Here is a 10,275-nt window from a genome sequence, read left to right on the forward strand (position 1 = left end):
CTAGGTTAGTATCTGGCTAGTACAATTCTGTGTCCTAGATTCAGCCTGTGGTCTGATGTTGTTTATTCTCAGATCGAAGGACTCCCTTTAATAAGTCTTGTAAGTTTGGTTTGGTTTTTACATGGTCCCTTAATTTCTGTTTATCTACAAATGACCTAATTTCACCATCATATCTGAATGAGAGTTTTGCAGGTATATTATTCTTGGCTGGCAATTTTTTTATTTCAAAGTTTTATATATGCCAGCCCATTGCCTTCTTGCCTGCATGGTTTCTGCCGAATAATCCAAGCTTAGTCTTATTGTTTCTCATCTGTATGTGACTTTTTGTTTTTCTCGAGCTGCTCTCAGGATTCTTTGTCTTTTAACGAGTGTGATTATGATATGCCTTGGTGATTTTCTTTTGGGATCTATCCTCTGTGGGGTTTGTTAAGCTTCTTGGATGGTCAGCTTTTCATATTTGATGATACTGGGGAAGTTTTCTGTCAGCAATTCTTCAATGATCCTTTCCATGTTTTGTCTTCTCCCCCTGTTCTGGAACTCTGATCACTTGCAGATTTTTGCTTTTGATTGTATCCCACATAATTCTCAGTGTTTCTTCATTTTTCTTTGTTCTTTTTTCTGATTTTTCCTCAGAGTTGTATCCAAGTGTTTGTCTTCAGTTTTGCTGGTCCTGTCTTCCATTGTTTCAAACTTGCTCTTCAGCCCTTCTATGACACTGTCCATTTCTGAAATCTTGTTGTTTACCTTTTGGATTTCTAATTGTTTTTGTATGATCTCTAGTTGTGAATTCATTTTAGCATTTTGTTCCTATATTATCTTCTTGAATTCTTCCATTTTTTTTCTGTCTGCCTTTTCCATGAATTTGTCTACTTTTTTCTCATATTTGTCTGCTTTTTGCTTCAACTCATGGATAATTCTGATTATTAGAGATTTGAATTCCCTATCAGTTAGGTCTAATGCCTTCTCTTCTACTGGAAGGTCATCTGGTGTTTTATTTTGGAAGCCTACTGGGACCATCCTGTCCTGTTTCTGTATATGTTTTGATATTGTTTGCTGACTTCAGAGCATTCCGTGGTTATTTTCCTCATTTATTGATTGTAGATTAGTTAGTTTTGTCCTGCTTTTTTATTTTACTTGGTTATGTCTGAGCAGGCGGGCTTTGTGTTCTTTGTTGTTTGCTTGTCTGTGGGCACGATACTTTTCACCTCCTTCTCCAATGGGCAGGGTCAGTCACTCAGTTATGGTAAAGCAGGGCAGGTCCAGCTGAAGGGGAGTTGCTGGGATAGGTTGTTTGTGGCATGTACCAGGGCTGACAGTGCAGACCAGGAATCAGTGCAGGGAAGGTTCCAGTAGGCTGTGCCTGTGCTGCTTGGGAATGTGATGTTCAGTGCAGTGCACGGTGCAGGTAGGCAGGAAGGAGGGGGTAGATTGTGATGTGTGGAGCTAGGATGGGTATGGGAAAGATAAGAGAGAAGAGAGAGGAACAGGAGCCAAAAACATACACACAAAACAAGAGTGCTAAGGGAGCTTGCTATTGGAGTGGAGAGATGAGAGACTGAGAAATGGGGAAAAACAAAAATAAAAAAAAAGAGGTAAAAGAAAAAAATGAAAAAATCAAGAAACTGGAAATGAAGACAGACAAATAGAGAATTAGAGAGAGAAGAAAGCAAAACAAAGAAACAAACAAACAAAAAAAATCAAAAACAAATCCCCCCCAAAAATAAATAAATGCTCCCAGGGATGTCCCTGTGCGTCTGCGCAGAGGAAGGGAGTAGCTTCCAAGCCACGCAGTACTGCCCGTCTAGAAGGGGCTCCTAAGCCAAGAAAAGAAAAATACAATAAACAAACAAATCAAAACAGAACAAATCAGAGCAAATAATCAAAAAAGCCCTAGGGGTCCTACCAGCGTGGCGACACGGGCCAGGAAGCAGTTTCACAGTCGAGTGGTGTTTCGCAGCCTTTCAGGAAGAAGCAAAGATGGCGCATGGAGCCAGGTATTTGAGAGAAAGGAGGGGGAGGTGGTGAGAGGTAAGGAAGAAACCTAAAGAAGCGGAAAATAGCAACACCATCAGCCAACAAAAGGCACTCAGGGAGCAGGCCAGTGTGGGCAGGCGGAATCCAAGCGACACCGGGGTGAAGCTGGTGCTTCCCGGCCAAGAGACTGTGGCTGCAGGAAGCAGAGGAGGCTAAGTAGGGGTGAAGAAGGGTGGGGGGTGGGAAAGCCTATATTGCTGATTACCAGTTGTTCTATCTCCTGCTGGAAGCTCCATGAAGCTGCTTTCTCGTACCCCGTTTGCTGATCTCCGATAGGAGTTCAAGGTGGCAGATCCGTGCTGTGGTACCTGATAGGGAACCTCTGCATGTATCTCTCCTCGCTCTCTGTTCTTGTTCAGTTTCTTATTCCATTCGATGCTTGGCTGAGTTCTTTATCTCTTCATTTGATGCTTAGGGTTTCAGGACTGACGTGTGACTTTTTGACTTAGTTTTTCTGATCTTTGCTGCAGAGGGACGGCATGGTGCTTCTGACGATAGCACCATATTGCCCGGAAGTCTCCCGTAACGGTTCTTATTTAGCCTTACTTAAAGCGCAAGAAAAGGCTCGAAGCCTTTTCAATGATTTAAAAGCTGCACATGCAGCAAGTGAAGGTAATTGTGATGAAGAATTTGTTGTGAGTAGGGGTTACTGCAACCGTTTCAAAGGGCAAATTTACATAACATTAAAGGGCAAGTACGAGTTGTACATCGGACGTTCATAACCTGGGGACTTACTATAAATAACTTCTATTCCTTCCTCCCTCACATCACGCCCTTTTTTCCTTTGGAAATTTATTAGCGTGGCTTTAACTATTGGGGAGTATTCTGGACTCAGACATCCAAGTTCTGAGTCATAGCTGTTCCATTTCCTTCCAGATTCAATTGGTGATAATTTTTGGCCTTCTGGTTTTTCCGTATGTATAGTATTGGATTTGCAAAATTCTTATTATTTGCCTATTGATCTAAGATACTGAACAGAGAGACTCAAGCACCAAGACTTCTTGTGAAGGTATAAGTGACAACAGCCACACAACAGAGATGGTAGGAGGGTACCTTCTAGAACGAAAGTCAAAGGCTATAGGATTAAGCTGATTTATCTTGTCTTTTTTAACAATGTTCCCTCTATCTTCCACCCTGTTCCCTCATGTGAGAGTGGGAAAGGGCTCAAATTGGGAGTGGTCTAAGAAATGTCAGTCTCTTTTTCTCTCTTTTGGACTGGGATGTTAGCTCTTTCCCATGGTATAGTGTATACCAAGTGTCAATGAATTCTTCTAAGATCCTATAAGCCACACAGTCTCTGGGCCAAACTTTGTTTTCAATGACATCAGAGATCATGGATACAAAGAGATGGCCACAACACTATTGCTCTCCACTCTTTCAGCCACTACATTTGTTCTGATTGTTATTATCTCAACTACTTCCACAGCTTTTAAACTGCCTCTCTTTTTTGTTATAGTCAAAGATTACTGATCAACAACTAGAAAAGGAAGTTTGTTGTAAAGAATTAATCACAGAAATGTTGGAAGGAGAGTGATTTAACACTGTAAATATGGGCTACTGACTCTGGAAGTATTTTTGCTTAGAACGTACATGGTTGCTGTTATTAGGTGTCATCAAGTTGGTTCCAACTCATAGCGTCCCCACGTACAACAGAATGAAACACTGCCTGGTCCTGCGCCATCCTCACAATCATTGTTATGCTTCAGCCCATTATTGCAGCCACTGTGTCAATCCATCTCTTTGAGGGGGCTTCCTCTTTTTCACTGGTCCTCTACTTGATGAAGCATATCTATCCTTCTCTAGGGACTGGTCCCTCCTGACAACATGTCCAAAGTATGTGAGACAATGTCTCACCATCCTTGCTTCTTAGGAGCATTCTGGCTGTACTTCTTCCAAGACAGATTTGTTCATTCTTCTGGTGGTCCATGGTATATTCAATATTCTTCGCCAACACCGTGATTCAAAGGCGTCAATTCTTCTTCAGTCTTCCTTATTCACAGCCCCGCTTTCCCATGCATATGAAACGACTGAAAACACCATAGCCTGAGTCAGGCGCACCGTATTCCTCAAAATGACATCTTTGCTTTTTAACACCTTAGAGGTCTTTTGCAGCAGATTTGCCCAATGCAATGCGTTGTTTGATTTCTTGAATGCTGCTTCCATGGGTGTTGACTGTGGATCCAAATAAAATGAAATCCTTGACAACTCCAATCTTTTCTCTGTTTATCATGTCACCTATTAGTCCAGTTGTAAGGATTTTTGTTTTATGTTGAGATGTAATCCATACTGAAGGCTGTAGTCTTTGATCTTCGTCAGAAAGTCCTTCAAAGTCCTCTTCACTTTCAGCAAGCAAGGTTGTGTCATCTGCATAACTCCGGTTATTTACCATAATAAGGCTGGATCCATGCTTTGTATTGGGAGTAACTATCTTGTTGCAAATAAACTTTCCATTATATTTAAATGAAAATTTAACCTGCATTGGTATTTCAGGTTCTTAAATAAGAAGGCTCCTTTAGTTATCATTTATCTAGACATCTATTTCCCCTAAAACATTTAGAAAAATATGTAAAATATACCGTGTTTTTACTTGAAGCACTTTCCCATAGTTCTGGGTAGACACAAATGCCCATTTCAAGTCTGTAGCATAACTTCATACTAAATGTGGCTTAATAAATAGTTTTTGTTTTTTATTGGAGAAGTTAAAATAAAATTTTATTCTTACGATAGCTATGGAAGTATAGTTATTTTAAAAACACATGCAATGTAAGAACCCGAATGTTTATCTTACTCGTGCTTTTAAAGAACGAATTTTTCCCTTGGAAATACTGCCACCATCACCAATCACTCTGAAAGATAAAAAAATGAGAAAAGGTTATAAGATCTTCCATGGTTAACAGTTTTATCAGGTAATATAGTTAACTTCCATTTATATAGGCTGCTTATAGGCCAGGTGAGGCAGACACGACAGTCATTCCCAACCTCCTTCTCCCTTCCCTACTTCCCATTAGGCTGAAAGTGAGGTACTTATTTCCCCCCAGCTTCCTTTGTAGTTAGGGCTGACCATGTAATCCAGTTCTGGCCAATGACATAAAGAAGAGGTATGCTGGGAAACTTTTCTGGTAAAAAAGACCAGATGCAGTTGATGCCAACCTTCTCTCGTTTTCCTGCCTTGAACACGAACATGGATGTGACTCCTGAAGCCAATTTCTTGTAGTCATGAAGTGACAAACACAAGGATGAAAAGCCAATATGCCAAGGATGTTGGAACGATAGTATCTGGGTCTAAACCTAGAACATTCTAGTTCCAAATTTCTTTGTGAGGTAACTAGATGTCTTTATTGCTTAAGTCACCATCAGTCAAGTTTTCTTTTGCAGCCAAACACACATCAATCAGTTATATACCATTGAGTCTTAAAGCTAATCCAAGGATTTCATGTTGAAATAAGTTACCTAAGTACCTAAATCTATGACCGAACATAGGTCAATATAGTTCACAAGAGGCTAGAATATGTAAAAGGAAGCTGAATTGAGCATAGATGATGCTGCGGGTAAGGGACTGGCAAACTATGGTTCTCGGGTTACTTTTCTTCATAAATAAAGTTTTACTGGAACACTGCTCTGTATGTTCATTCATGTATTATCTGACTGCATTTACACTACAATGGCAGAGTCGAGTAGCTGCAACACAGATCTTATGGGCCATAAAGCCTAAAATATTTACTGTCTAGCCCTTTACAGAAAAGGTTTGCCAGACTCTGCTATAGGTAAATTCCTTCATGCTATTAAAAATATGTGAAAATTTCCTCAAAAAGATACATAAGTGTGGTCTCATATTTGAAAAATAATTCTCCTACTAATCTCTGGAACAGATGCAGTATGTGTTATCAATACATGGAAAGACTAGCAAGTGGCACACTCTTTCTCCTGGCCTTCCCAAAGTTGATATTGGGGAAATAAGACCAAACATAGTAGATGAGAGTACAGTATGTAAAATCACTTTATTCAGAGAAAACTGCCTGCAGGCTGAATCTCAACTACATAATAATGAAAAATGGCCATCCAGAAAGGAAGGGTTGGGGTAGGGATTTGGTTAGCAAAGGAAGGACCTAAAAGAATTACAAAAGCAAATCTGAGTAGCATGTCTCTTAATAGTTTTTAGGGAACAAGATGTTATGGTCCACAATCAAGAAGGAATCTAGTCTATGACAGGTATCTCCATAAAGTAAATACAGATGACATCTGTCATTAAGGAAATACATTTAATTTCCCTTGGTGTGATTTCATGGTCACCAAGCAACCTTCTGATTATTCTGATTATTCTCACAGGAGAATGTACCTATGAAGGAAAATATGTATTTAGTCTTTTTCAGTGATAGTTTTACAGTCCATTAGTAAATTGATTTGTCTGCATTTTGATCTCTCATTCTCTCAGAGTTTGGTTAATGTGACTGTACTGAACAGCAATGGACCCATTCTCATGGTGCTAAACATAAGATTTCTGAGTTTGCAATCCTGAGGGCCAGACTTTGGAATTCACCAAAGAATTGGGGACTAACTGGCCTTCTCCAGGAAATAACTGCCTCAAAGAAACAGTTAGCCAACAAATACAAACTAAAACTGAAATTTTTATTGGACTAGATTAAAACCTAATATGTATTTTTCAGTTAAAGCCCACCATCATTTAGTTTTATAAGGTACTTGGAAAATACATAGAACATTTCACTAATCAGATTTTAGCAAAGCAAGTGTTTAAATAGAACACCCAGCTATTATTGAGCATGTGTTATTTCTAAGTTAAAAAAAATAGCCTGTCATGACTTTCATGGCAATATTAGCATACTCACATTACAGGTAGTCCCCTCCTCCCCAGTTCATTTAACCAACACTGCCTAAAAAGGAGTGACATTTCATTTCACTCTGCCTTTACCTTCTCCTTCAAAGGCTGTGGCTGATGGGACATATCACACTGTGTAGTCAAAATTTCTTATTACAGTAATTGCTTGAACACATTACCACAGTGAATAAAACACATCAGAATATTAATATTCTCTCAGAGAATCAATGCTTTTTTTTTTCCCCCTTTGTTTTGACTGTGGTAAGGTTAGAAGGGACACAAGATAAAAATCAACATTATCTTTACTTAATTCTGAGTTTAAAGGATAATTCAAATGAAAACTAATCGACTATAATTTTATTTCCCCCTCTATGGATTTAATGATTTAATATTAAAAGTTCTGAGCAAACCATGAATGTCAGATTAAGTGGCTGTTTCATGTAAGATATATGATACTTACATATACTCTTTATTAAATAAACAAATGTAATCTGACAATTGTATTTCTCCTTTGTAGCACATTCTATTCATATAGCAAATATTCTGGGCCATAAATAATATCAGAGAAAAGTAAATAATACATTTTTCTTTCGAAAAATTTCAGCCTTCCTTTATTTCAAAGTTAAAAAGAAGTTAAAAGAAGTCGTGCTAAAGATTTTGTTTAACATGGCGTCAATAGAAAAACTGTTGTCCTGTTTTGCAGAATATACTTTCGGTAACGAGAAAAACAAACAAAAAGCCAGAAAACTTCTTCACAGTTATCAGCTGGTTTTTTTTGTCCTTTGTATTTGAAAACTGCTCTCCCAGTCTGCTGACAGTAAAGGTTCATCATGCTCTCTGAATAGACTTTAATCCCTTCTTACCTGGTATCCACATTTCTAAAGAAGCTGCTTATTGCCTCATCATAAATTCCTTTCTAAAGAGAAAGAAATGTATTTATAGCATTCAGTAAAGTAATTTTCATAATCCCACTATATATGTAACATCACACTTGTAATTTTAACATGCCACTTGTAATGGCTTTGTTGAGAGCCTGGGTGGGGCAAGCAGTTTGCAATCAACTGCTAACCTAAAGGGTGGTGGCTGGAACCCACCCAGAGGCCCCGCACAAGAAAGCCTGGTGATCCGCTTCCATAAAGTGTACAGCCAAGAAAACCCTATGGAACAGTTCTACTCTGGGGTTTCCATGAGTTGGAACTGATGACAGCAACGGGTTGGGTTTTTGTTTTTAAATGGCTTTGTTGTTGTCGTTAGCTGTCATCCAGTTGGCAGAATTCATGGCAACCCCATGTACAACGAGATCAGACTACTGTGATTCATAGTGTTTTCACTGGCTGATTTTTGGATGTAGATTGCCAGGCCTTTCTTCCTAGTCTGTATTAGTCTGGAAGCTCTGCTGAAACCTATTCAGCATCATAACAACAGGCAAGCCTCCACGCATTGTCTGGTATCAAACCTGGTCTCCTGCATGTAAGGAAAGAAATGTACCACTGAACCACCTATGGTAAGAAAAAGCATATGTCACAAGATGCTTAGCCTGATTCTTCCAATCTCCTGGTAGAGGAGAATAAATGCCGTGAGATCTATGGATTAAGTACAGCAGAAGCTGTTAAAGAAAGAATTCCCCACAGGACTGTAGAGCAGGTTTATCAAATGAGTCTTCTCTGAATTCTTGATCATCATTTTAAAAGCTGATAGTTAAGTTGAGGCATATAATACCACACGTGTTCCCTATTTTATAAAGTACTTTCACATCTACTACCTCACTGATCTTCATAAGAACCCTGGTAAAGATGAGGGCCCTGAGAATTAGGAAAAGGATTAAAACCAAGGTCCCCGGCCCAGCGTTCTTTTCAGTCTGTGCCTAACGCAAATATACGTTTAAACACTAATATCTTCTTTACAATGAACATCCCACACAATTTACATAGGTTAGATAAAAGCTCAAATAGAGCTTTTCTTTATTTGTTGAAGGAGCCTCGGTGACAGGCGGTGGGAGTGTGTGGGGCGGGCCCGGGAGCCGGTACCTGGTTGACCGCGGCGTGCTCCCTCAGCGCCAGGTCCCAGAAGCAGCAGCCAATCTGGTTTCCGCACTGTCCAACTGTGACCAGGAGAGAGGAAGGACACAACGGACATTAGGCGGGAAACAAGGCCTCTCGGACGAGGTCCCCACCTTCTCCGCGCAGCTTACCCTGTACGACCACCGACTGGGTCATGCTGCACAGGGATCCACTAAGAGTACCCAGGCGCCCGCGAAGCCTTTCGCAATTCCCCCGCCCACCAACGCGGTTCTCCTGGGGGACGCGGCGGCCGTAAGTCACGCCGCTGCCGCAAGTCGCTGCCGTCGCCAAGCGCTCCTCTAGGCTTAGGCTAACACCTTCCACCAGCAGGCCGTGCGAGTGCACATGCGGCTCGTCGTTACCATAGCGACTGTGTCTCTGAACCGCAGATCCTCGGTGCCTTGTCAACACCTTTGAGCATCGACAGCTCCCGAGGCCGGGGTAATTGGCAGGGTTTCTGAAGGCTTTGGAGTGGGATTTTAAAATGTGTATCTTTAAAACTCTCAATGAGCTATCAGAGACATGGTCTTCTCAGCACCCTGGGCGGTGGGTGAAATTCCGTTTATTCAGATTGCACGGGACGCTGCGTCAACCTCTCTTTCCAAGGAGTCGAGCCCATTGTTCTAATAGAACTAATAGAAAACGAACAATGTTGATGAGTACAAAGAAACCCCAGACAAATAGACGTGTCAGGGCACAACCGAAACTATATAGCTAGATAAAAATGGACAAAGCTAAGACACCCAGCTAGTGTTTGTTGAACGCTGTGTGCCTCCAGAATATAACTAATAGACTCTTTGGAGGACTAAAAAGAAAGATCTAAATCCAGCTCCAAGAAGCTTTCACTCTAATTGATGACACACAAGAAATACTCAGAAATTGTGATTTACAGTATTTTGTGGTGCTTACTATAAGTGCAATAGGAATCGGTGGACAAGGATGTAGACTGGAATAAATAGAAATCTGATAGAAGAGATGGGATTAAAATCAGGCATTTTATATATGCAGTGTTTAGATGGGAGAAGGGAAAAGAGGATTGAAAAATCAGTCATTCCTGAAAGTTACCAACTCCTTAAAATTGTCAAACACTTTCGTTGACCAGTTTAGACCAGATTTCAGTTAAGAACTCCAAGCACTTAATATTTCCCACAAAAATTCTAAGGAACTAAAAACCTTCAGAGGCCTCCATCTGAAAAAACTAAATTATACGTACTGTTAATGCATAGTAATATGAACTGTAATATTTGATTGATTAGAACACCTTACTCCCCAACCAGGGCAACTTCAGTCTTTTCTCCGTTTATCATGATGCTGCTTATTTGGTCCAGTTGCAAGGATTTTTGCTTT

At 40.2% G+C, this 10,275-nt stretch overlaps 1 protein-coding gene across 2 annotated transcripts in view; it reads right to left on the reverse strand.

Annotated features, from left to right (window-relative positions):
• The window catches only part of TUBE1 (tubulin epsilon 1), a 24,000-nt gene extending 14,853 nt beyond the window's left edge, over nt 1–9,147 (reverse strand). The window contains exons 1-4 of one of the 2 annotated variants that reach the window (XM_004372477.3): nt 9,060–9,147; nt 8,896–8,969; nt 7,732–7,784; nt 4,823–4,880 (exon numbers count right to left, since the gene is read on the reverse strand). In XM_004372477.3, coding sequence (XP_004372534.1) covers nt 4,823–4,880; nt 7,732–7,784; nt 8,896–8,969; nt 9,060–9,084 — 210 coding nt within the window. In that variant the 5' untranslated portion in view covers nt 9,085–9,147. Of the gene's footprint in view, nt 1–4,822; nt 4,881–7,731; nt 7,785–8,895; nt 8,970–9,059 lie in introns of those variants that run through there. The other variant, XM_023727691.1, reaches the window with a different exon arrangement.
• Between the last annotated feature and the right edge of the window lie 1,128 nt (nt 9,148–10,275).

The sequence above is a fragment of the Trichechus manatus genome, unplaced genomic scaffold (genome assembly GCF_000243295.1).
Source record: "Trichechus manatus latirostris isolate Lorelei unplaced genomic scaffold, TriManLat1.0 scaffold00017, whole genome shotgun sequence".
NCBI classification, from domain to species: Eukaryota; Metazoa; Chordata; class Mammalia; order Sirenia; family Trichechidae; genus Trichechus; species Trichechus manatus.